The sequence below is a fragment of the Mycena indigotica genome, assembly GCF_014461135.1.
Source record: "Mycena indigotica strain 171206Taipei chromosome Unknown Mind.scaff0008, whole genome shotgun sequence".
NCBI classification, from domain to species: domain Eukaryota; kingdom Fungi; phylum Basidiomycota; class Agaricomycetes; order Agaricales; family Mycenaceae; genus Mycena; species Mycena indigotica.
In genome coordinates, this window is record NW_023503007.1 from 2,526,969 (window position 1) to 2,553,406 (window position 26,438).

General features: G+C 50.9%; 5 protein-coding genes across 5 annotated transcripts; 4 read left to right on the forward strand and 1 right to left on the reverse strand.

Moving 5' to 3' along the window:
- Positions 1 to 2,449: 2,449 nt before the first annotated feature.
- Positions 2,450 to 3,707, reverse strand: MIND_00937100 (ATP-dependent DNA helicase; the record flags this gene model as incomplete). Its single annotated transcript, XM_037365992.1, has 5 exons — positions 2,450 to 2,579; positions 2,633 to 3,132; positions 3,180 to 3,451; positions 3,500 to 3,550; positions 3,596 to 3,707. 5 exons carry the CDS (start codon positions 3,705 to 3,707, stop codon positions 2,450 to 2,452), a joined length of 1,065 nt encoding a protein of 354 aa, XP_037217404.1.
- A 1,776-nt stretch (positions 3,708 to 5,483) lies between these two features.
- On the forward strand, positions 5,484 to 6,167 carry MIND_00937200 (uncharacterized protein; the record flags this gene model as incomplete). The annotated part of the gene is made up of 3 exons (XM_037365993.1): positions 5,484 to 5,579; positions 5,622 to 6,076; positions 6,122 to 6,167. Exons 1-3 carry the CDS (start codon positions 5,499 to 5,501, stop codon positions 6,165 to 6,167), a joined length of 582 nt encoding a protein of 193 aa, XP_037217405.1. The 5' UTR covers positions 5,484 to 5,498.
- A 1,085-nt stretch (positions 6,168 to 7,252) lies between these two features.
- Positions 7,253 to 7,886, forward strand: MIND_00937300 (Coatomer subunit gamma; the record flags this gene model as incomplete). The annotated part of the gene is made up of 4 exons (XM_037365994.1): positions 7,253 to 7,399; positions 7,480 to 7,488; positions 7,543 to 7,701; positions 7,755 to 7,886. The coding sequence occupies 4 exons, from the start codon at positions 7,253 to 7,255 to the stop codon at positions 7,884 to 7,886; spliced, it is 447 nt and encodes a 148-aa protein (XP_037217406.1).
- A 241-nt stretch (positions 7,887 to 8,127) lies between these two features.
- MIND_00937400 (Coatomer subunit gamma) lies at positions 8,128 to 9,465 on the forward strand (the record flags this gene model as incomplete). Its single annotated transcript, XM_037365995.1, has 7 exons — positions 8,128 to 8,183; positions 8,235 to 8,382; positions 8,529 to 8,573; positions 8,625 to 8,807; positions 8,857 to 9,119; positions 9,168 to 9,398; positions 9,447 to 9,465. The coding sequence occupies 7 exons, from the start codon at positions 8,128 to 8,130 to the stop codon at positions 9,463 to 9,465; spliced, it is 945 nt and encodes a 314-aa protein (XP_037217407.1).
- A 302-nt stretch (positions 9,466 to 9,767) lies between these two features.
- On the forward strand, positions 9,768 to 10,310 carry MIND_00937500 (Coatomer subunit gamma; the record flags this gene model as incomplete). The annotated part of the gene is made up of 3 exons (XM_037365996.1): positions 9,768 to 9,908; positions 9,956 to 10,106; positions 10,159 to 10,310. 3 exons carry the CDS (start codon positions 9,768 to 9,770, stop codon positions 10,308 to 10,310), a joined length of 444 nt encoding a protein of 147 aa, XP_037217408.1.
- Positions 10,311 to 26,438: the final 16,128 nt, after the last annotated feature.

The window sequence follows — 26,438 nt, forward strand, 5'->3', positions numbered from 1 at the left end:
GCATCTGGCTACCACGCCCATTTCAGGCGCGGAACTCTCGTCCCCTTCCATCCAACCTACAGTCACAATTGGGAGCCATTCCAAAGGAGTATGCACTCCCAAGCCCGACCGGACTCGTATTTACCTCGTCTCCCAATCTTCAGCGACACCGGAACAATATCCAGAAGAAGACGAGCCACCGTGTCCGCCCAGACTAGGCTGACATCCGCCACGCAGTGCCCAAAAGGTCATTTTGGTCCCGAAGCACAACGGATCACTGACTTCGCTGAATTGCCTGAAAAGCGATATGGGAGTCTCTTTGTCAACCTTTTCGAACAGCTCCACACTTGAGATCCAACAGGCGGCCTCAGTCGTTTATTCAGAGCCTCAGGCTGAATCAGTCGTCATCATCGCCTTCGAATCTCGATACGTGGCACCTGTTACTGCAACCATCTAGTTCATAACCTCCACTATTCACATCCCGCGGCCCGTCGTCTGTTCTAATCTTCAAGGGTAGAGTAACTGGGCAATCACCTTGCTTTGTGGCAAGGTCCCCCAACCTTTTAATTCGCTCCTTTTAGGAAATTTTTCCAATCGAAATTTCGCTAAATTACACTGATCTGCCATTTCACAATATGTACAAATACGTGTCAATAGGTGTAAACCAAATGTTCCCCATCGAGCGCGGTGAACTTCAGTGTGTTTTTGTCTGCAGTTGGTTAATAACTGCCCTTTGCAACACATAATGCTCACCTGGATCGTGCCGTCTTAGTCATCTTCGTCAATCGCTCGAATCTTTGATCTTCGATCCTCAATTGCTCCGATGGATGTTTGGTGAACAGCTCGGTGTTAGAACCCCTCAGGATACGTATGGTATCTCGTCCTCTGCTGCGCGATAGCGCAACATATGCCGCATGCGTGGAAGGGTGTTAGTTTCCCGGTGGGCGGATCACTAAGGTCGATTATAACATACTCCAGCGTTTGCCCTTGTGATTTAAAATCAGTAAACGCGTACGCTGGAGTCATCGCGTATTGGCGCCTTTTGACGGTTCGTGTGGCTGGCTTACCGCCTGTGGGGATTTGGAATGATACTCTCGACGGCACGATTGGAAGAACCCCCTCCGGTAATCCGCCGATAGACCCAAAAGTACTTATGTCTGGCTTGAAGAACAACACCGCCGGCGGGAACCGAAGTGTAACTTTTCCCTTGTCGTCATAACTGAACGGGTAAGGTTCTCTGTGGTCGAGTTTGAGATCAACGATTGTGCCGCGAGTGCCGTTCGCGAGGTCAGCTTCAGTCGCAAAGTACCATGGCTCGCATGCCGAGCGATATATCGACGTGCTCTTCGAGTTTGCCAGTTTGCTTTTGGGTTCTTCCCGCTACCACAACCCGTTCTCTGAGAGTAAGTGGCCGTCGATGTGGTGAAATTATATCTTCGGCGGGTGATATGTAGAGTCGGCTTGCAGTACTCCAACAATGCCGTTCTAGACAGGCCGTGTTCCACTTCACTCTTGCACCATGACGAGGTGTCACCAATACTGCTCCGTCCCAAGGTGCTGATGTGAAATCAGGAATATCGCACTCCGGATTTTGAAGGAGAAGTTTTTCCACTTCCCGAATGTCGTCGGCGGTGCATAATCCAGTTCGTAGCCGTGTCAGAATTTCCATCCAACCGCTGTCTCGCATCCGCATTTGTCAAATTGTAGATAGAGTTTCGCACCCAATCGCCCATCTTGCTTGTCGTCGTCAATGTAGTAAAGTGCTCCTGTAGGATTTGCAGGAGGTGGGAATTGGTGCATATCGCCACACAGAATCGCATTGATATCTCCAAATGCGATTGAACTGTCCGCTCGACCATCGTGTCCTTTCGCTACTCCAATAACACAGGAAAGTTCCAAGAGTAGACGTTTAGTCGGCATGCTCGCTTTGTCGATAATAAGGTACTTTGTGGGTAGAATGTTGCGCTGGCGCTTGTCGATTGTGTCTTGGCTCGGATTTGTAGTCATGTTCTGGATAGACAGGCCTGCCCAACTGTGTACAGTTTGGCCACCGAAAAGACTTGCAGCGACTCCCGTCGTGGCCGTTTTCGCTAGCATGTTGCTGACGTCCTGGGCTTCGAATAAAGACGATATCGTATTGATGACAACCGTTTTCCCCGTTCCGCCGGCGCCTTGGATCATCATTAGTAGTTGCTTGGGTTGTCTCCCGCTCAAGGTTGCGTGAAGATGGTCGGCGATAATGTCATGCGCTAGCTGTTGTTCCAACAGTGCATTGTACTTGTTGTTCGCCCGCGCGCGTGGATCTCCGAGGTCAATAACATCACCAGGTTGAACAGTCCAGTTGTCGAGAACATATTCAGTCCGCGGAATGACCAAATCACTGTTATCGACCAGGGTCGAATGTCTGGTCATCGCTGCAACTTTCTCGGCCCACGATTCGAACAGTTTGCATTGTTCCTGCGTCGCTTGCTCAACATCCTTCCATTCGGGCAACCCTCCAGTCAGCGTTTCCGAAAAGATTCCAGTTCGGAATGCGATGTCCATGGCTTTCGCACCAAATACTTCTTCCCTGTGCGCATATCGATTCTGTCGCGCCAATTCTACATCGGCTTCGGTCAGCGGACGTAAAGGGTCATCTGTTTCTTCATCGTACGCGTCCAATTCAGTATGGAAGAATTCGGCTGACGCATATGGGTCGTTAGCAATGATGTGGCGACGTTGCTTAGATGTAGGGCCTGAGGTTTTTACGAATGCGTCGAGGTCGATTTCTTCTCCCGCAAGAACTTGAGCGATTGGATCGCCAACATCCGATAAATTGAGAGTTGCCCATATCGTTGGCGGGTTGAAACGTAAGGTCATTCCCCAAATTTGACCACGGATTGCAATTCTGCTTTCGTCTGTGCCAGAGACTTTTGAGCGAACCGCCGTAAGTTGGCGACGCAGGTTGCGGACGGCTGGATTGCTGATCAGTTTCCGCTTTGCTTCTTCTTCGGCAGCTACCATGAAATCCTTGGGTTGCAGTAACAAGAATGAAGTCTGCAATGCGGTAAACGAGCTGCGGTTGACCAAGTCGAACTTGCTGCGCGACACATCTGGCGTTTGCTGATGACCCCAAAAGTCATGAACATGAAATGGATGTCGCATCGAAATCGCCTGTCGTGGTATTGAAGTGCCCACCGAACACGTGTCTCGTAAGGCACATCTGTCTCTCGGTCCACTTCTAGTCCTCCCATTCCATAAGGAAATAGACAAGGAAATGATCCAAGAATATGATTTGGATCACCCGGTCCCCCATCGAAACGATTGCCTTGTTTGTCCGTGCGTGCATACTCGTTGACAAAGGCGCTTCCTCTTCGAACACCATAATCCCTGAATAAATTGCTTGTTGCATGAGAGAACAGGTCCGAATCGGTCACTTCGTCCCCTACAGTGTCGATGACGCCGCTTGCTTGGGTAGGAAAAACATCAGGATCTGAAAGTTATAAGTAAATCGATTCTATAGGCGTATTGGCGATATTACCTTGCTCCTCTTCATCTTCACTATCTTCTGCTGTTCGGTGACCCCGATAATCTACATCAATTGAGCGTTGTATAGTTGGATATCATAGTTGCCTACCTGAAAACGTTCCTGTATACATTTCTCCGTCGCCATCCATTCCCTCGTCGTCGTCACCTTCCTCGTCTTCACTGTCGTTGTCTGCTGGAACATAAGTTGCATGTTCGTCCATTACTGCTCCAATTTCATTCGAGTAGCGAGCACGATCTCGTCTGGAACGCTGTCTTCAGGAAGTTCCGACAGGCGCTCATCCGAGATGCAAATGTCGCAGTACAATGGGTCGTTTGGTTTGAGTCAGCGAATTACATTCAGAACACGGAATCGTTGCACGTGAAGCATATCAGGATAAGCCGCAAGAGATCGGTTTCCCGTCCCGACGAAAGTAACTCCGATTATTGCAGCGAGGATGGAACTCGAATGTGGCATGATCTTCCCTTCGGTCATTTAGACAATGCGGTCGGTGTTGAGGCGATAAGACGATACATTGCCGCGTAATGCCTGATTAGACATTTTCTGTTCTTGATTTCTCCGCATTTTGATGGGAAAAAGTTTGACGATGTAAGCTGCAGGGAAGTGTAGGGAGACCAGCAGTCGTTCGGGTAGCGAGAGAACGCGCAACTCGAGGGGAACATCGCCTATCCACATGTAGTTTGCCAGGGACATAGCCGGTCGATTTCCGCGGGCAAGGGAGCGATAACACTCCTGACACAGATATTCGATGGAGCCATTTATCGCTCGATGGAGTAACAGATTTCCGGACAGCTTGTGAGCAGGATGGGGATGTGTCGGAATCAGCAGTGACGCATTTGGGATCTTGTCCGGTGAGCATGTGACCATTTGCGAAATGAATCGTTCTCGACCACAGCTTATGCATGCTCCCTTTCGCAGGGCTTCGTTTCCTGTCCTATCAATACCACTGTAGATGCAACTTAGCATATGCAACAGTTATCCAACAACAACTTACTGCGCAATACAGTTCTCTAGTATTGTCGCTGGAACCGTTTCCAAAAACGGACCCGATATCACCTCCTCGACAGTTGTCTTTCGACCCAGCCAGAATCCAGTTTAAGGGCAAGGGTCGAGCGCTGCTCAATTTCCACACGTCGTTTTTTGGCCTGTCGGTTACCAACCTTTTTGGTCCCAACCGTTGTGGTTGCCTGGATGAGCAATTGTGCCTTTTGATTGTTGGGTACCTGCGGCTACAAATTATAACGACAACGCATATACAACCATCCGACACTCACCTCATCCCTGGGACGCCGCACAATTTTATTTGTTTGGCGAAGTCGCGTCGCTGCCAGAACGTTCTGAAGCTGGATGTTACCAAGTGCGAGTGAAGCAGCCTAACTGGACTGCGTACATGTATTCTGTGGACGTTTTCCGAAGTGATTGGGATGCGCAACTCGAGATATTGGAAGAGGTAGCGTTTTTGACGTGCGTCGAAGTCAATGCTGAGGGACGGGTGCGTTTCAACTTTTTTTTCTCCCTTGATGGTTCAACCCACCTGACACTATGTGAAGCAACCATATGCAGTCAACGCACAAACAACATATTTGGGACTGACTGTACCTGGAGAGTACGGTCCGATTGTTGGTATAGCGCACCCTCGTGCATTTCCTTTCATCATTGGAGCAACGGTTGTTATTCAAGCAACCTTGCATTCAACTCTAAGGGCATTCAGTATGCTGGATGAATACCGAGTAATGCTCAGAGTAACTGACCTCGTCAGTATTTTGCAGTAACTGCTCAGGTGGTCAAGTCAATCCAACCTTCGCCCCATAGCATGGACAGAACAGTGTTATCAATCGAGGAGGGCGTAGTGGGTCTTCTCTGAGTATGTTGGCATGTATAGACGATTGAGCGACGTGTTGGTGATTCTGAATGAAATTGGAGTCTTAGATAATCTGATCACGTGGTCCAATTCCAATCCTCGTCACACTCTCTTGAGTTTTACTCTCCCCTCATGTCTTACGGCGCTTCTCTGCCCATATTGCACAAACATAACTGCGAGGTAGTGCAGAGACACCTAACACGCACAAATGCGGTACCATATTTCAAGATTTGTGGTTGACAATCTGATCTGTAGACTGTCGTGCAGTACGAGAAGGGTTCATGGACAGGGCTGCTTTTTGCAGCAGGCGCGTGGCAAACCCGTCTAGTGCAGATGTCTTTGTATTTGGGAACCTCCGCTCCCTACTCGGTGTATGATATCGACGTTGTTCACTGGATTTCTGCTGGCTGTCGCCCTAACGCCTCATCCGTGAATTGGGACAACAACTTCTACCAATTCGACCGGTGGCCCCCACAAAACGACATCCAGCTTCCTCGCGTCTTCACGGTGTTCTCTGCAACACAACCTCCCTACGATTGGCACCCAGAAGACGTTATAGAGCCTGAAAATCGGTTTGTTAGCCGTGGCATTGCTGAAGACAATCGTAAATGGTGGGGAAACATTCTGGTGGTATGCTTGGAGCACACAACCGGTGGCATTGGAAATATCACATTGGAGGACGAGCAAATGTGTAAGGCACTGGTCAAGCAGTAAGTGCGCTGTGGTAGCACGGGCCGACTCTGACACCATCGCAGTGTAGTCAATAATCGACTGAAAGGAAGAGAGCCATACGCTTGGTAATATGTCAATTGTCGCTTGTTAACAACTTCTACCATGTCCACAATCGCCTTGAATACCGACACGATCATTCAATCGGTATTCCTGAACTGCTCGTGGTTCAGCGCACTTCCTCTCAGCGGCACTAACAGACGTCTCCGGTCATCATACCAGAAATTCATTCAGCGTCGTCTCAGCAACGTTGTGGGCTCTCTCCTCGCAGCAGCGACAGACGACAATGACACCATACATGACGATATGTTTTAGAGAGTAAGAGACCTATTGTTCTTTCTTTGTATTGTTAACGATTGACAGAACGTCATCCCAAGATCCTCCAGCGCAATTGCGTGGCTCAGCTTTGGTTCACAAGCTCAGACGACAGGTAATACTATCAGTTTTTGAGAGCGCCGTACACTGACGAGTACTACAGACTGCCACAATCGTCATTTTCGAAACTTTTTCGATGTCGGTATTGCCCACGCTGTTCGCTGCCCGACAAACACTCGACATGGGTTTTGTTTGAATTTCGGGCGGGTCTATGATGTGCCTCTATCCGCGTTTAGGATGCGATTTGATTAGTTTGCCTGGGTGGTCTTCAGTTGGCCAACCTCTATGGCGCGATCGATGCCTTCAAGACAGCAGGCGACTTCCGATCTACCAATTTTGAATTCCATCGCCCATGTGGGGTGAAATGCACTCGAATTTGGCGTTCCTTGGTGTCACACAAGGGTCTCGCGCTTTTCGTATTCAACCCGAATATACCTCCGATGTATTTTGGACAAGATCGTCACATTCGCGGGAGGATTGGGGCTGCTTGTTACAACTCCAAATGCCCTAATCAAGGAAGGGAAATTTTGGCGTACATTACTCATTATTCTATGATTGACTCTTCGACATCCTCATAAATCAAACTGGAGCTCTTTGTGTGGTACTCCCGTTCATCATGCGACTTTTGCGACAGAACTGTGTGGGGGCCGGCGACATCTAGTATAATGACAAATGATTTTTGTGTGACGCTGAATCAATCACGTTATGTACTCTGCCACCAGCCCGACTCCCCTCCTCGCTCTGGCTTCTTGGCCGTCTTCCGCCACCAAATGTTGCTCGCCATGGCATTCTATAAGAAGGAGGACGAAAGCGCTTCCGGGCTGAGCTCGTACCCTAGCAATCAAACGACCATCATCCAGGAAGCCCTCGTCTTCAGCGAAGCTCCAATCAGCCCCCCGCAAATGTCGAGCGCTGCTTACGCGCATCGTGTATCTCCTATACGTGGGCGAGAACTTCAACACACAAGAGGCTACTACTCTCTTGTTCGGGCGCTACTAAGCTATTCCAGCCTAAAGATGTAAGCAGTGTCCCAGGCATGTTTTCGGACCATATAACTAATCTGGATCTCCAGAGCGCCCTGCGGCAGGCGGTATACCTGACCATTAAGGAACTCGCAACGACCACGGAAAATGTCATAAGGCTACCGAGCAGCATCCAAAAAGACATGCAACCCAACGCGGAGGTTATCTATCGGCCCAATGCCATTCGGGCCCTTTGCCATATCATCGACGTGCGTTGATTCGTTATATCTCTATATTTTCAGATGCTGAGCACGAAAAATAGCCTTCTATGGCTCAAGGTGTCCAACGGTTTTTCAAAGCTGTCATCGTCGACCGAAACCCTTCCATTTCATCTGCTTCGTTGATCTTGGTATACCATATGCTCCCGCAAGCTAAGGGCGTCGTTAAGCGCTGAGTTCATGAAGCGGAAGAGGCCGTGAACGTTACAGCCGGTGGCTACTTTAGACCCTCAGTAACGGGCGGAGGTTTCTTGGGCAGCGGGAGCCAAAGTAACGCACAGACCGTACCTTTCTCCAGCAATACCATGCGCTCGGACCGCTCTATCTTATTCGGCGACAAGACTGCATGGCTGTTGCAATAATGGTTCAACAACTTGGTGGGGGAAATCCGGCTCGGGAACGACGTTGAAAAATGCCATGGCGTTGTCTATGCTCATTCGATATGCGGCCAATGTCATGGCAGAGGATCCCAAGTGCGTTACTCTTCGCCGTCAAACTGGGTACAAGCTGATTTTTTTTGGCAGCCAAATAGTTGAGCTGCTTGAATGCTGGCCCAGGCATAAGAGCGACATGGCCAACTTTGAAGCGGGTTGTGTTCTCCGTGAAATGAAGAATGACGCACCCGCTCAACTGACCCAGTCGATAGCTGGCAAGACTTGCAATTTTCTATTTGTTTGTTTGCTAATGCATTTTAGTTCTCCCACTGTCTTCTCCCAAGCCTGTTCTTCAATTCTCCGCTACTTGAACGCTTGCTGCTCTCTCGCCGTCACCCATCCGCCGCTTGCAATGTTGATCTCGAAAGTCTCATCGCAGACCAGAACCGCAGCGTTGCTACCTATGACATCACTACTACTCTGCTCCAGGTATCATTGCATTCATATTTGACTTCTTGTTCTTATATTTTCTCATAATAGACTGGTCACGAAGCCTCTGTCGACTGTCTCATCAAACAGATGATTACCAGCTTCATGTCCGAAATCCGCAAATCATTGTCGACGCGGTCCGCTCTCTTTGCCACGCAATCCCTGCCAAGCACGCCGCTATACCCAATTTCCTTTCTGGTGTCCTTCGCGACGAGGGTGGCTATGGTTTTAAACGTTAACGCGCGGTTGTTGAAGCCATCTTCGATATGATCAAATTCATCAGCGAGTGCAAGGAGTAAGCGCTGTCGCATCGCCGCGAGGTCATTGGGGATTGCGAGTTTACAAAACTCTCTATTCGCATCCTTTACTTGCTCGGTCTCAAGGGGCCCAAAGCTTCCCAACCCGCCAAATTCATTCGTTTCATCTGCTATCGCGTTGTCCTGGAAATGCGGCCGTGCGAGCTGCCGCTGTGTCCAGCTTGGCCAAATTTGGCCTCAATTTCAACCGCGAGGCCCTTAACCAAAGTGTTGGTGTCCTTTCTAGACGGTCTGTGTTTGAATGTGTTGTCTGATTTTTTCACTAAGACACTTACAGATGTCTTGATGACGTCGATGATGAAGTTCGCGACCGTGCTGCTATGTACCTCAAGGTATTCAGGAAGCAAACCCTTGCCGAACCACACGTGAAGGATGGTTTGTCTTTGGCTGCTTTGGAGTCGAAGCATGTTGCCTACGTCAAGGATTCTGCTGCTTCTGCACAAGCGTTTGAAGTTTCTGGTACTCCTCAAGATCAGCCATGCTCAAACCACCGCCGGCGAGGTTGCCCGTAAGTTTATCATATCGTTCGTTTGTGATTTACTAATCTCTGGCATAGGACCCAGCTCATTGGATAACTGGTGTTCCGTCTACTCAAACTAGGCCATCCACCAACTACAGCGGAGACTCAAAGTACATACGCGGAACAAATTGCCACTGTCCCGTCGTCCGAGCCTTCTGGAGCTGTGCTTAATAACCGCAACCCGGCTTGCTGAGCTCTCGGAAAGCGAGACCAAGTTTACCTGCGTCCAAACACATTTTCAAAGAGCACTTTGTCTTCCAGGTGAGCTATTTTCACGCTTTTTTACGATGCTTTGTTAATTCAGTCCTAGTTCAATGTCTCGAACACGATCCCAGACGCCAACAGGTTACGCTGACGATGGCCACACCTGAGGATTTTGGTCTTAGAAAGGACTTTATTCTCCCTATTCCCAGCCTGACTACGACAAGTTCATCTGGAATAACTTACGTCTCGTTCGCAAGGGCTTGCCCACGGATTATGCGACTGCTTCGTTCTCTGGTACCTTTCAATTTGTCAGCAAGGCGCTTGATCCGACAACTGGTAAGCCTGAAGACGAATATCCGCTGGAGGAGGTCGAGCTTAGCGCGGGCGGGGACTACCTCGTTCCTTCATATGCTTCGTTCGGCTCCGAATGGGATCGGATGAAGGGCGGGCCGAGTGTGATAAACCTGGGAGCGGCCGTGGACCGTCTGAAGGGTGCGTGTTATCCTAGTTTGTCGTCGACTTTTCATTGAAGTCGCTATTGCAGCTACCTGCGACTTGATCATCGAGGTACTCGCCCTGGAACCCTTGGGCGGGACAGAAAGCCCGACATCTTCCTCGGTTCATACGCTGTCGTCGGGATTGGTCACGGGCGGAGGTGGGAAGGTACTTGTACAGAGCCGAATGACGTTCTCGTAGGGTGTTGGCGTTACGCTGGACCTTGGGGTCCGCGCGGAACACCAAAACGTTTGCCCACTTGTGGTCAACTATCGGTGGTTAGGATGGTCCACATTAGAATACTTGTCGAATCATACTTTTTTTCAACTTGTAGTAGTTTGTATAGGAAGATTCACGACTTGATCTCGGCACAAAAAGCGCATAAGCTGCGTGGGTATACAAATATAAAGCAACATCTCAACTTGAACCTTGACTTCGATGCAGACCTCATACTACGGCATGTCGTGCCTGTAACCCATCTCGAAGGCATTGGGAGCTGAAACATGCTCTTTGGCGGGGGGGTTAGGATGGATCCAGTGCCAGTGGTTGAGCGAAGTTGGCAGTAAATGAACCCGAGGAGGCACGTCAATCCGAGTCTTTTCATCGTATTGACTTGAGCTAGGTTCGCAGCCTTATCACCGATGATCTACTTTTCGCAAGTATCATCTAGCCACGACCAGCTCCTTCCCAACCAACCGCCGAAACTTTTGTGAGAGAGTGCCGGCTGGCCACGTCATGGTTTATGGAGGACGCTACCACTTCCTCGACACCCTCTCAAAATGAAAGGAAAACCGTAGCCTTCGTCGATGCGGGTTCTGCTTCCCCGTCATCCAGATCCTTGCCAAAGCGGTCGATAAGAATACGCTTCAAAATCTCCATTTTTGGTATGTACGAAGGAGGCGTTTCAGACCCAACGCTTCTTCGAGCTCTTGAATCACCGCCTTGAACGTAGGTTTCTCGATCAGGTTTTTGACTGCGTCGTTGCTCCTGCCATCTTCATCGCGGGGGTTGGTCCCCGATGTCTAGAGGTAGGCGTTACGCATGCCAATAGCTGTTACATATACCAAGGACGTCGCTGCAAGGTATTCCACGGGGTCTCATGTCAAGCTTCAATCAGTTGAGCGATCACTGGCAATGGTTTCATTGGCGCTGCGAAGACCACTTGGTCCTCGGGAAACCCACGATAGTCTATGCATTGGATGAGAGTCGACACTATCTTGAAACTTGGACGCACAATACAACTCCTGCAATAGAGTTTTTGCCCAGACCAGCCGGCAACACGACAATTACGTTCTTGAAAAGACCATGCTTGACGATTGGTAGCTTCGTTTTTCGTGGTTCAATGGATACACCCAGCGTTTTGCCTCCAGAAGATCAGGCTTGAGTTTCATAGATGAAGGCTAAGCATCGTTCAGAGACTGCTTCGGAGGAGCTAGAGGGATAATTTACGGGCCTATAAAATTCAGTCGCGCATTCCACTGCAAGCAATGGACACACCCAACTGGAAATATCATAAGTTGAAAGACAACAAGTATCTGAAGGGGAACACGTACGAGTTATCGGCAGAGCGGGATACCGTACGAATTCAACGGTTTCCTCTTCCTTCCTCCCAGTCATATCCCAGTTTCTAGTCTTCGTTTTCTTCTGCCCAGTCGCTAGGAATTCCGTCTGGTCACATTTCTTGGTTTTGGATGATTGGCCGCCGAATGGTGTCCTAGCCACTGGTCGTCAGGAGGTCGTGTTATTTCGTGGAGTGGCGAGACATCTCCGAAGGTGGTTGGATGCATACGGCTGGGGCCAGCGACTGGCTGAGCAGCACCATTATCGTTTTCTTGTATGAAGTCGTCCATTCGATCCAACTCGTTGGGGTTGAATTCGCCCAAAGTACAGTCTTCTTCTTCAGGTTCAGGAGAAGAGGATTTCGTGGGGGTGGTTGGAGCGAGAGCGTGCAGTCTCTATCACGTCTATTTGGCTTATTGCCACGTCATCCAGAGAAGGCAAGTCGTCGAAGTTGTAGTATCATCGTCTTCAGAGTCGATTGGTTGGCACACGAAAGCTTGGCACGTGACCATGACACCGCTTGACCATGATCTGAGCTTGCTGCCATGCAATCCCACTAAGCGGAGAACGGCCGCTGAAGGTACTCCCGCCCGCCTTTATCGTCGCACTGCCCGTCACTTCCTAGCTCTCTCGCTCTATCTCTGAAGATGAAGAAGTCAACATCTCACTCGTCTCACACGGGCACAGCCCATCTCCAACTCCGACTTCTACGAAGATGACGGATAGGTCTCTTGGCCAGCAGCCCCAGAAACCATCGCTGTTGAAAGCCGGATAAAAATGAAGGTTTCGCAATGGATGGCGCGAAGGAGAGCCGCTGGGCTTGTCTCCAGAGAGTCTGTCTGTGGTATTCTTCTTTTTTGACATTCTTATGTGCTTCCAGGCAGAGTGAACCTGGTCCCCTTCCACATGAAACAAGACTCTCTGGGGCTGGGCCTATCATCATCGTCCACAACATTCCCTAACTGCCCAAATGCAAGTACTACCCGGCATTTGGTCAACGCAACGACACGGCCCCACCTCTAAACACTTTTTGGAGGGCCTCTATGAGAGTAGGAAAGGCTTTCCGAGATTAATGCGGTCTTTCCTTCCTGTCTTACCGCTGGCAGGAGCTCCAGCAAACTGCTTCGTCTTTGGCTCACGGCTGTCGGAATTGTTTCTACAGGGGAAAACAGGTCTTTCTGGCGATGAAACCCGTACTGGTCAAGTTATATCCACTAGCGGCACCATAGACATGCTTCTCCAAAACCGACGCAGCGTCGAAGAAGTTCGCAAGTTGACAGGCATGCACTGTGCGGCGATCTGACGAGAGCGTTTGCCGCTACCCTGGGCTAAGGAAACGCTCCAGCAGAACTCGAGCATATCCAAGGGCTTGGTCAAAATGACGTCGCGTCTTCCTACTTGCACCACAAATCCCCTCTTCTCACTACCTGACAGAGCAACGCAGGACGCGGCTGCTTCCTATACTTCAACAGTTTCCAAAGCAGCATCGACAGAAAGAGCACTTCTGCTCTTGTTTAAGTTGTTAATTCACTCGGCCGCAGCCAGGAACGACACCGAGGCTCTCAAGTTTTGCATCAAAGCTGAGCAATGAAAGGACTACCTTTACATGTTGCGAGTAGTTTGGTCTACGTGCTCGACCCATCGCAGTGTGGGTCCTCTGTTTCTCATTCGTCCCGTCTCTTATATTTCCAGTGAGACAATGCCGTCGATAGGCTGGGGTGGTAGCTGCCTTGACCGTGTGGTAGCTAGACTCTAATGTGATGATGTGACAAGCTGTGTCTACCGGCCCGGCGCCGACCTCCCATCAAGCAGTCGGCTCAGGGGCTTTGCGTAACTGGCAGCGAATACCGCTATCGAGAACGGTGAGGTCTTCAAATATCCGGACTTCCGAGAGAATCCCTTTCCATGTAATTCAACCGTTAGTTATTAACCTCATAATCTTGTATGTATGGTACTGGTGGCGTCACGCGTCTACTTGCATCTCTTCAGCTACCGCAAGGATGCTACGCAATAAGTCCAAGCTCCCCAATGGCGTTTTTGATCCTTCGACTCGCTCTCGTCGTCACACGGGCTGAAGATCGTGCGTGACGCGACCAAGGGCAGCTTTTGCCGCAGGCGACGTTCTTAAATCTGAATCATACGTAAGGCTACATAAGATATAGGTGGGAATATAAACCCGTACCTTCTCCTCACCCCCAAGAGAAGATGCAGAAAATTTCGAGAGGTTCCGTATCAGCAGTCAGCACCAAGAACTCTGATACCGCGATTGCACGTCGTCGTTGCTGGATGAGAGTCAACATGATTCTAGGAAATATATGGAATCCTACGTCGAGTGGGTTTCCTGGTTGGCACCCAGTCTGAGCTGCAGGTGTGGGGAGGCTGGTTGGGCCAACTCCAAAATCTACAAAAGTTGAACGATAATAATCGAGTGAGACGTTCGGCGTACTGAGTTTAGTGAGCCCGGCCTCAGCGAACGACCATACTTTCGAGCGCAGTTGATCCATAAGTATCCGTTGAGCTCTTGCGACGTTGGATCGTTGGTCGACGAGAGAGAGAGAAAAGCCTAATATAAGTGTGTGCTGAACGTTGGGAGTACTTTCTTAGCTGCGCCAAAGGAGAGGTGAGAAGAATGCGTGCGAAAACCGAGAGAATGTAAGCTGGTCGTTCTGGGTAAAAGGCCCGGCACCGAGGTCAAATTAGAGAAACCCGCTATTGGTGATCACAAGGTTCGAGTTTCCTGCACGGGTGTCCTTGACGGTAAAGGGGGTATGGCATGACCTCGGAGACGAGGGAGATGACCAAGTTATTTGACGGATATGGGGCCCCATTCGAGTTTAGTTCTTTTGACATGCCGAGAATAACTTCGACTGACGGATTAATGGTAAGTTAAAGTCGTGCGGAGCAGTACCATACCGGAAGCTCAAGTCAAAGATCTTTGCCAACTCTGCCAGACCTGTCGAATGAGAAGTTGCCGCGGCTCGTGTGGAACTGATCATTCGTCAGTGGTGACTCCAATTTCTTGCAACGGAAAACCGACCTCGTAGGTAACGCAAGCGAGATAACGGTGACTAAAGGTGACATTTTTGGTGCCGCTTGGATCACTCCTATGGGCAGGAGCCAAGACCCGTGACCAAATGTCTATTGCAATAGACCTGCGTCCTGCGGGTAGAAACAAGTTAGGGTCCTCTGCGTTGGAGAACTGACAGACCCATGAATGGCTTCAAACGTGGCAGCGAAAGACACTCAACGTACCCAAACTTCTTTGGCCAACGGGCTGAACGGTAGGGTTGGCCTGTTTCTAGTGAGCTTCATCCCACGGAGCCAGGGTTATCCTCACAGCATTTCCCTTGAAGTTGAATTGAACCCCTAGAGCCGTGACTTTGCGGCCTCTGCAGTATACGTATCAACTTGGGAATCCTTCTGGATCCCTGACTCACTTGCGAGTTGTGAATTTTGCGAAACGACCGCCAACAGGTCGGTTAACGCCATTGATGGTTATATGGACGTTGCTCGAAGGGTGGGGCAAGAGTTGGGTTACTTCGGTACATGTAGTGCGGCGTTCTAGCCCGCATTCAGCCGAAGGCATTCAAGGTGGGTGAGGTTATCACTCACATGATAGATGTACATCCCATAGTTCCCAATCGACATCATATCATAGGATAGCGGCTGGTAGTACTCGTTCGAGGCTTGAAAGACCAGTCAGGTCTCCAGAGTCAAAGGTCGACATCTTGAAATTCTTCATGTGGGGAACAAAGGCTCCCGGATCGCCGCTATAGGCTCAGGGAAACTCGTCTTCGGCGAATCAGTAACCAACCTAGCGAAAAGACGCGTCAGAATTAGTGAATAAAGAAAATAAGTATGAAAGATATACTATGGCTATCGGTGGTATGTAGGATATCAAGGGCCCCAGGTGGGAAACTCCCGTTGTGCTTGGGACTGGTCATGACGGTCTCGGGCGTAAAGGTCAAAGTAACTGTTAAAATTGATGCCCTGATGTGTGTCTAACTAGCTGAAGAGCACTCACGTTTATCTCTAAGATGGCCAACGTGGGATGTGCCTTGAGATCGCCATTGGCCAATATTGATGCAGCAGATGATCGTCGTCATCGTTTTGAGCCTTAGTTTGGTACCCATAGCTCGCCCTTTCGTTCCGTTAATCACCTCCCTAGAAAAGAGAGAGCTCAGCATTCTACCAGAACACCCCACAACACGTGAATTAACGTATGGATGGACTCAATTTATGGTCCATCTCGTGCTTCAATTCCCAATTTGGTCTGGTTGGAGCAATATTGAAGATATCCTAGTCGAAATTTCAGCAAAGAAGGGACAAGGACAAACAGAACTCACCAGCTCCTCGCTCCTGCGCTTTCTGTTGCCCATCTTGATTCTTCCGTGACAACTTTCGCCACCAGCGCAGCCGCGTCGTTTATGGCGTCCTTCATTTCAGTGTCATTTTGGAATACGGGTCGCTTCTGGAGCGTACACGCCTTAGGGTCAAAATTGCGACTCTTTAGTATGAATGCATCTGCGCTGAAAAAAAAACTGCATTAGATATTGCTCCAAGCTCGAACGAACATGACACACCCGTCTCCTCCCTCCTTTCTTCGACGTAGCGCGAGTAGACGCGCCTTTTGGGCCTTAGAGGTGGCGGAAAGAGAAGACTCTATTCTTGTGACCGTCGATGTGACCACTACACCAAACGTAGTTTCTTCCCCTCAAAATTCTTCAAGTTCAACACCACGTACAGTATCAACACGTCCTAGACACGTATGCATGTGATTGAAAAATAGTCAACTGGATTATACACCGGATCCCCATTGATTTAACTTGCTCCACTCGATTGGAAGTCCTTCCCTCCATTGGATTGCTAAACTAGGTGCAGTGAACTGGTCTGCGTGTCGGGAGTCGATGGATAAGATTGAAAGACCAGGGGATGAGACGCCGGCATCGACTTGAGGCCATGGGTTGCCTCAAGCCATTGCGGAAAGTAACACAATAGCAAACTTTCGATTCTAAGTGAGTGGGACGCTAAGTAGATTTAAGTTTAAGCCCTTACACGATTTCCAAGGTCAAATTGTGCACTGTTCATGATTTGAGCACCTTCCGGACCGCGACAAATACCACCTAACCTTCCGCAACTGGTAGATAGGCATCCAGCGCTGGTCGCCGAATCTGATGGCCCTCGTGAGCTCACCAAATTGTCCAGAATACGTGCCAGTGGTTTACCTGTACCACGATGCTAGCTCCACTGACCAGCCCATTAATCAACCCACGGCTCAGAGTCTGCCACATGATACGGCGCGCGAGCCTTGGCACCAAACTATTCCAAGGTATGAACTCGGACAGCAACGAGACGACGAGGCGGAATCGGACTAACCTCAGTTGGTCGGGCCGTTCTAGGTAGCCTCCAGTGTAAAGGATTACCCCAATGGCAAGGGAAGAAACGACATCCACCAATAAGAGCAGGACACGGGCCAGGCAGGGTTCCATCTACCGGGAGGAATGGGTAAGCCCGAGCACTTTGGGATCCTATCCTCAGCCACCTACAAATTGAGCATTGGTGCGTCGACTACAGGTTACAAGTCAATTAGAGGGAAATAACTAGAAAAGTCACCTACGAATTGGCACGCAGGACGGAAGCAATTTGCAAACCTGGGACTAGTATGACTCGCCCGCAGTAAGCGAAGATGAATCAGCTTACTGACCAAAGCTAACGAGTACTGCAATTCCCTAAGGCTTGAATTCAGAGGACGTATGGAATCCCGGCTTGGGCTTCAACCTACTCCAAGTCCCAGAACTACCAGGAATATGTAACGGGTGTCCTTGAGAATGACCTGGTGGGTCACTAGACAAGCTAGTAAGTGGCCCGAAATCGTAAATGAAGGACACAGCGTCGAACTTCTAAGACACTGCCAAAGTTGATACCTGGGCGTAGCTGAGTGGGCACGGGGGGACTGGCAAGAAGTTCCACTTACGCAACTGAAAGAGTTACCCCGAGCCATGCGACCACTCCATGCGTACGAAAGAAGCCATCCAGATCGGCAGTGGAAGGGGGAGAAATGCAACCTAGAATCGCAGCCGTCATTTGCTCCAGTGCGAAAAGCCCAAAGAACGCTGCCTGTAGAATTCAGGTTTCAGGGGTATCTGCAGCTTCGGAGCGAAGTAATTTACCAGCCAGGAGTGATGTAACCGATTCTTCCCATCCGACCGTTGCGCCATGGTCACAGTAGGAAGGGCGACAAACACAGTCAGACTAGAGATCAGCAAACGGATCACGTTTAAAATTTGGGTCGGAGAGGGTGCCATCTAGCCAAGGTTTCGTTAGGGCCGGCAGTCTGCGCATTTAAGTAGGTAGGCAAAGCGCAAAGTTTACACGGCGACGACATCCAAAGAAAGGGAAAGAACGGGACGGGTGGAAGCACCGCTGGCGGTCAGATAAGATTGTGGGCTTCGAGATTCCCTGATGCCCGTTGGTTGACTCAGACACACGGATCACCTTTTTGAATTGGTTCCGTTAGGACCAGGATCGCAATCTCTACGAGTAGATCTCCCTACCCGCTGGACCTGACCACTTTTAAGCGGCATGCAAGCTATAGTAAGTGGGCTACGCGACTGGTCCACCTCAATCACGGATAACGCGCCCCCCCCGACCACGACGATCGGATGACCTACGGGCAAGACAATCGGATGACCTACGGGCAAGACGGTTCCGAGTCGCAGGACTCCAGCCTATGGTACTATGGAGGTGATCTCGGCGAGTCCGCCTCACGGGTATACACCCTCGAGCCCTTCGAGCCCTACCCCCACGAGCCCTACGCCCTCGAGCCTTACGACCACGGGCGGAAAACCTTTGAGGTGTCGCAGTACTCGTCATTGCACCACGCGCTGAGCCTGAGCGCACCAACTTTACCGCCACTTCACTGGCAAGCTATACCGGCAGCTGCGGTCGTTACTCAGCCAGCGCCGGCTGCGCTGCCCGTGGCAGCCGCCGTGCCCGCTCCATCTACCGCGCCGCTGGCCTTTCCACCGATTACCCCCCAGGCGGCCCAGGCTGAGGCCGCTTCGGAGGTCCATCCCATGCCGAAAGGGTATAATGCTACTCCCGCTACCCCACTCGTCGCTCCCAAGCCGCGTCGAGCTCACGATCTCTCGAACTTCTTGCAGCGTACTCAGGCTAGTAGTGAAGTTGCAGCGCTGTCCGTGGTTCCTCAGTCAGAGTTTGTCACGCCGATGACTGGGACCACCCCGGCAAGCGCTGACTTGGATTTCACTTGCTTGCTTTGTGGAACTCAACCGAAGGAAGCTACTTCAAGTTCGGGGTGGCCTGGCCAGCCCACCAGACGGTGGAGTGCCCTTTACCCCGAGTTGGTTAAGATCCAAGTTTGCGACTCATGTATGCGCTCGATCTATCCAAGCCAGGAGGCTCTGTAGCCTAACAGGGTTGCCTAAGAGAGTGGGACCTAATAATACGAGTAGAGTACTCGTAGAGTAGAGTACTCGTAGAGTTTACGTACTCTGGGTTCAAAAGTGATTTCCGAATTGGCCTCCGAGTCCATCTGAACTTCAATGTCACTGGCACTGAGTGGGGAAACCGCCTGAGAGACGACAATTCTGGAGATTGCACCAAGGCAGAAACTTATCGAGACCGCAAAGGCGGGACTACGACCAACACAAACGCGTGACCTTGACATGACCATGACGTCACGCGTTTGCGTCCGGCCAATTCCACCGGGGGATGGTTCCGCACCCTGCCACGTAAATAGACTCTGAACACGGCGCAGACTTTGCGCTATCTCCCTTACCAACCCAACTTCACACTAAGTGGCTCAGGCATACGTGCCCCGGACCGCGGGTTGGCCTGCCAGTGGGTACTACGGCCGGGTTGCTACCTCAAGATTCGCCCTCTTCTATCTAACTCCACTCTAGAGCCCAAGATCCGCCTTGAGGCGGGCCGTGAAGTAACTTAGACATGGGAATAGCCGGACGATAGCGCTGGCTCAGACCTCACTCCAACTGCTTCTTAACTGCAACCGTCCAACTCTCAAGCTTCTTATAAGTACGGCGCACAGCGCTCCAGTTGCACCCAAGCTCATGGCACGGCCCAGCAGACCCAACGACTCTCACCTTCGACAATGCTCGGTTTGCGGTATAACTGTCAACTCCCGTGAGCTTAGACCTGTAAGTTCTAAGTTGGGCCGCAGCCTTTCATTGCCACCTAACCGTTCAACAGCATCTGGCGGCCGCGCATTTTCCATGTCCTACATGTCAGCCCCTGGTGGTATTTGCCACGGAAACGGCTTTGCAAGACCATTTCCGGGGGAAGAGCCCGTCACCCCAACTGCGAGCGATGTAATCGGGGTTTCTGTGACCTCGCAGCGCTCAACGAGGTACGTTAATCCGCAATTGAGTGAGGTCCTTGGCTCAACTAGTCGCCCTAGCATCTAGAACTTTTACATCCACAAGTCAACTGCACCTGTGGCCGAGCAGTACCGAAGGAAGACTTACAGCGTCACTTCCTCAACAGTATCGACCACCCCTTATGTACGCCTTGTGGATTGGGATTCAGCACTGAGGCCGATGTTCTTCAAGTACGCTTTACGCTTCACCACTGCAATAGTGCTGATAATTTCAGCATTGCAGCACTGAACACGCGAGCGGACATTGTCATAGCTGCAACCGCAACTTTGGGGACGCCAGGGGACTTGGGGCCCATTATCTCTCCTCCCCTTTTCACCCGGTCTGTCAAGAGTGCGGTTTGGGTTTCAAAGATGAGCTAGAGTCATACCAGCACTCGGGGGAAGTGCATCAGCGCTGGGCCTACCGTTGGACCCAATCTTCACCCTACGCTCATCAAGGGAGTGAGACCCCGGTACGCATCGCATGAGAGCTTTGGCGTTCTACTGTTTATTCACCCCAACTTAGGAAGCTCACCAGGCTGCAGTTAGCCTTCCGGCTATGGCAGCGCATTGGCCCCAACCACTCGCGCATGCCACCCGTCGTCCCCATGAGCTCCAGAATTCCGAAGCTGTCCCACCTACGGTGGGTAGCAGCGTTACGCTGACATGCCCAAGCTGTAGTAGTGCTTTGACAGTCACAGTTGCTTTAGAACATGCAGGGTAGAAGGGGTACCGGTTTCTTCGTAATCCTTGGGAATGGCAGACGAATCTCAGCGGGAGATTAGCCGACTGCCCTCATATAGTCAATAGATTCAATTCAGAATCCTAATCTCACTTCATCTTACTTTGCCCCTGCCCTTGCGCCAAATTCCTCGGGTAACCAGATCTCACTCCAGCACACTTGCCTGACGAACGTCAGAACGTACTTAATCTAAGGCTCGTCCAGACAGTTGAGCAAGAAGCTTGGCAAGAATAAAGATAGAAACTGGTCCACACCCTCCTAGAACCATTAGTATAACGCATGACTAGGAATTTCTAGGAGCGCCGTTCGGAGGGTCCGGATGGTAACGGAAGGAAGTGTGACCGGTCACAACCATTCGCAACCATCTCGACTTTGGAAACTCCATCGTGGCGATCCCTTTCCACCAAATTTTTGTCAGGCATTGCCTTCTAGCCCCTGGCCATGCTCTACTTGGATGAGGTGTGAGAGAGACAGACTTAGTCATTTCAACCGACGCTATTCAGTACTTGCACCACGTAGTCTGCATCGCCGCAATGATACTACTACCCCCCAAGCGTCTTCCAACCCATGCTAGTTTGCCTCAAGGAATCTCAGAAATCCCAACCTGGTAGCTGTGCTTATTGTCCCATTGGAACTCCAGAGGAACCGTCAACTGAGGCAGTATAATCTCGGGTGGATACTCCCAACCAGTCGCTTCGATTTGCGAGCCAGGTGACCAGGATTCATTGGTAGTGGGGGAAGGAGCCCATAGGTCATTCCACGTTGAGAACGAAAGGTGGGAGGACAATCCAGCTGACGGTCCTCGGGGAAGATGCACGGGTCGGGGGATACTGGCCCCATAAGCAGCTTGTTTCCTCCGTTTACCCTGGAACATATAAGCAGGAGTAGAGAGGAAAGACTTGCAGCCTTTTAGAGTGACAAAAGCTCACCGTATTGACAGGCTCATAAGTGCAAGCGTGCGCTTGATTGAACTTGAGGCAGGTCCCACATGGGATAGATGGCTGTAGCGACTCCTGGTAACTGGAGGAACCTAGAGGATTGGGATGGCACTAGGAGAGTGAGTGCCCACAACCTAGGGAGGAAGCTTGCCAGCGACTTACACGACGTTTTCGCTTCCGACATAGCTCACAAGCAATTTTGGCCCGGGCTGGTGCTTGAAGATTGGGAGGGCAGAGAGCCACAGGCGCGGTACCAGAGGTAGGGGGAATATAAGACATAATGAGCGCAATAAAGAGGAACGCTCTCGTTACTATAATTAAACTCTACGGTGCACGTTACAGAATATACTAACCCGGTTTCGCCTACTTTCACTCCGATCCTGGCCCACCTACAAGTTCGAAAGAACCATACCATACTTAGGCCTATACTACAGGCCGACGCTTCAGATTCTAGCCGATATCTACACGAGAGATGGAGGACCAACGCTCAATCCAATCAGCCATCAATGTGATGCCCGTTTTTTGACTCGGTGACTCGGTCGGTGGCAGGTGGCATCACTGGCATGACCTCATATTATCAAAGGCGTCAACATCACTTCCGGTTAACTTACTTGTCTCAAGCCTTTCATGCCAATGGTTTCGACTCACGGACCCTTCTACGGGATAGTCAAGAACACTTTGGATGCAGCCGTCATTATAGAGGCAGCCCGAAGTGGCCAGATTCCCAGAATAACCCGACGCCTGCCTACACAAGTACGGAAAAGTTGGATTCGCAGCGGGGCCGTGTTCATTTTTAATTTGCAAGAGAGTAAGATTACTCGTTGGACCGGTAAGTAGTACAGAAATCTACTACATCTCTGATTCAGCGTAGACGGTCTGACCTGGACCTCTTCGCGAGCCATGGGGAACTTCATGGTGCGCCTTGATTCTATCGCCTCCACGACTTTTAACCCGGACAGATGTACCACGAAACTGACCCGGTCGCCGCCAAGCTACATAGGTAAAGAGTCTAAGAAAGGTGCACGTCGCATACGCTGAGCGGTCCTCAGAAATCTCCTCCCCGAGGATAGTTTTAGGACTTCGGAACTGGCGATCACGGAAGTGGAGGACCCCATTTTGAAAAGGGAAGGTTTGATCAAGAAAGTAAGTAGAAGATGAATCCATCGTCACGGGCCACTGGCTTATACATTGGCAGACGATTTCCCTAGTGGTAGACGGATTGGAATACCGGATTGTAGCATACTACACCGAAGCGGATTACGAGGACCATCAGCTCAACCAGGTGAGCCCCGTCAATCTCCCATATTTTCATTCCTCAGTGAAACTCAGAACACGGCCGACTTACACCGGCCAGAACTAGTGCCATGGTTGACTCAAGCCAAGCTACGCTACCCACCCAAATTCGAAAGGCGGGATGATGGAAAGGTAGCCTGCAAGTAAGTGGCCAGACCCGTAAATAGTACGAGTTCAAATGCAGAAACTCAGGAACTACTGGACCCTAACCAGTATCGAGTCTACCGTCAACCCATGGGCAACCGAGCCAAGAAGCGCGTTAGACCTTCAGCAGGCGCGCCCAAGCCTCCCCACGCGGGCTCCGGATCTATGGGCGGCACCAGACCATGAGGGGGGACCGGCAACCCTCTACTCGTACGAAGTTAGTACCCCAGCGGAAGCGACCCAAGCAGACGCGTGGATGGGTTGGATTAGCGAAGGTTGGATGGGAGAAGGGGGAAAAGACGAGGAACTTTAGGATAGATAAGAAAGGGGCAGTAGAAGACGGAATGGCAAGAATATAAGCCGAACCAATAGGGGAACGCGGATTAAGCCAGGAGCGGGTAGAAGACCCGGTATTAACCCAGGAGAGCGTGTAGGTAGGGCTCAAGCCTAAGAGGGGAGAGACCCAAGAAGGGAGAAGCAAGGACGAAGCAAGGGACGAAGCGCGAGGGAGAGAGAGAGGAAGGATAAGAGCAAACCCAAGCCAAGGTCCCAGTACTAAGACCGAACCTGTCAACCCAGAGGGTTGACTTGCGCTGAGAGCTACTGCTGGAACGCTTCAGGCTATGGGGGGAGGAAGGAAAGTGACAAGGGCACGGCTAACTTTTAAGGAGAGAGGGTGGGAAAAGTCAACAAAGATGTGACAGGAATGTGACATGACGCGTCGCATCACATGATGTGTCACGTAGGTCTTAAGGACGGTCAATTTGGGGGGCCCAAACGCTCAAGAATAGGCTTGGTACACCACTAGGCATTTTATGGAAGTATTTACAAGTAAATCACAGGAGTAAATTGGAAAGCGCCAACCAGCGCGGGCCGAACGACACTAGAAAACTCCCGACCTACGGGCTTACTCTCTACTTCATCCCAGGACCATATTCGACCACAGGTAGAATGATCTTGCCGGTTGAAAGCCCAGAATGGGCAGGTGGCATGTTGCTCTACCATTTGTACCGTGCGTCCCATCGTAAGCCGGAAAAGGTACGAGAGCAAACGCTCTAGGGTTTCCTGGGACACAAACGAGAGAAAACGAGGCACGGCAACGAGCCGAAGGGTTGGCAGTGAGAAAACGTGGTATAGAACGTCGAAGAAGATAGTTTGGTTCAAAATTCCTTGGGCCGCGTCGTAAGTGAAGAGGCCTTCCAGATCGAGAAGGTCGACGTGTTGGAGTTTGGGCCCCATCAGGCCGGAAATAAGCGTAGAACCTCGAATAGAGCTTTCCACATAAGACGACAAATCGCCGGCCAGATGCAGAATCTTGTTCACCGCAAATTTGGGCGCATTAAGAGCCACAACACTGCGAGTGTAGAGCTTATTGGACAAGCCCAAAGATAGCATCTGGAGTTTAGGAGTTTGAAGAAGGGACATCAAGGAGCCACACCGATGAGGCCAAGGTACATGGCAAACGAAAGAAAGGCTGAGCAGCTCCGGGAGAGTGACCTCGCTGCTTCGCCCTTCAAACTCATCCACATCACCCAGCATGAGCATCGTCAGATTTACTGCATGCCGAAGAACCTCCAACAGCTCAGGAATAAACGTATGCGAGTGCATGGCCCCATGAGCAACGTCTAAACTTGCCAGCGCGAGTGAGACCAGGTTCCGGGTCAGATTGGGCACAATCGAAGAAACCGGCATGGCTTCAAGATGCAGGAAGCGTAAGGTGGGAGGGAGAGCAAGAAAGGAATTAGCTGGAGGGTCATTTTCGTCGGCTGGGAGGTCCAACGGTGGTAGCGCAGAAATGACGCAGAGAGACCAGGCCCTCCGGCGCCAGACCATGGGCTTCAATATCCCGCATAAAGGAGTTCCAGTCGACATGAGTCCCATACTGGACACACAAATGCGTAATGGTAGGCGCACAGGCGGCGATGAGTTGAGCCATTTGAGCCGAGAAGTTGGGGTTGACTGGGGAGAGCGCGTCGGTAGAGTCGGGAACGAGGCTGAGGCCGACATGTTTAGGGGTGGATTTCGCGTTCCAAAAGACCCGGGTTAGATAAGGTCCCCGCATTTGAGGCACGAGAATAAGCTGGGACCACAGGAACGGGGTCTCGTCGAGGGTCTGCCGCCAGAAGCGACAAACGAGTCGGAGTTCGCCCTTTCGCTTGGCATCGCTCCGCCAAGAACCAGGCACTTCGGGTTTAAGATCTGCACCCAGGATCAAGCCTAAAAGTTCGAAAATACTCAAGCATTCGGAGCGCGGACTCGAAGCACGGGCGATTTGAGGTTCTAGAAGAAAATTTAGCGCAAAATTAAGAGAGGAAAGAACGGGTGAGACCGGATACGTCCGCAGGAGCAGGGCAGACGAGCAGATCTACCTCCGGCTTCGCGGGGGGGGGAAACCAGTTTCGATGGGGAGAGGTGTGATGGGGGAAGCATTCATACTGGAGCCGAATATGTGAAAGAGGTGGAGAACCGCAATCCTTCGAGCCTATATATCTCAACCGGGGCCAGAGGAAGGAAGGCGGACCAAGGTGGCTATGCAGATTCCCACGTCACCTTTTGGTCCGTGAACTCAAACGGGTATCCAAAGAAGTATCCAAGGACACACCAATAGAAGGCCCGAACGGAGATGAAGTTGAGCCATCTGCCGGCTTTATTAATAGGAATACATGTCAGCCGATATCTTACCCTACGAGAACATCATTCGGCTCTGTCCCGCCCAAGGGTTCCAGGGCGAGTACCTCGATGATCAAGTCGCAGGTAGCTGCAATAGCGACTTCAATGAAAAGTCGACGACAAACTAGGATAACACGCACCCTTCAGACGGTCCACGGCCGCTCCCAGGTTTATCACACTCGGCCCGCCCTTCATCCGATCCCATTCGGAGCCGAACGAAGCATATGAAGGAACGAGGTAGTCCCCGCCCGCGCTAAGCTCGACCTCCTCCAGCGGATATTCGTCTTCAGGCTTACCAGTTGTCGGATCAAGCGCCTTGCTGACAAATTGAAAGGTACCAGAGAACGAAGCAGTCGCATAATCCGTGGGCAAGCCCTTGCGAACGAGACGTAAGTTATTCCAGATGAACTTGTCGTAGTCAGGCTGGGAATAGGGAGAATAAAGTCCTTTCTAAGACCAAAATCCTCAGGTGTGGCCATCGTCAGCGTAACCTGTTGGCGTCTGGGATCGTGTTCGAGACATTGAACTAGGACTGAATTAACAAAGCATCGTAAAAAGCGTGAAAATAGCTCACCTGGAAGACAAAG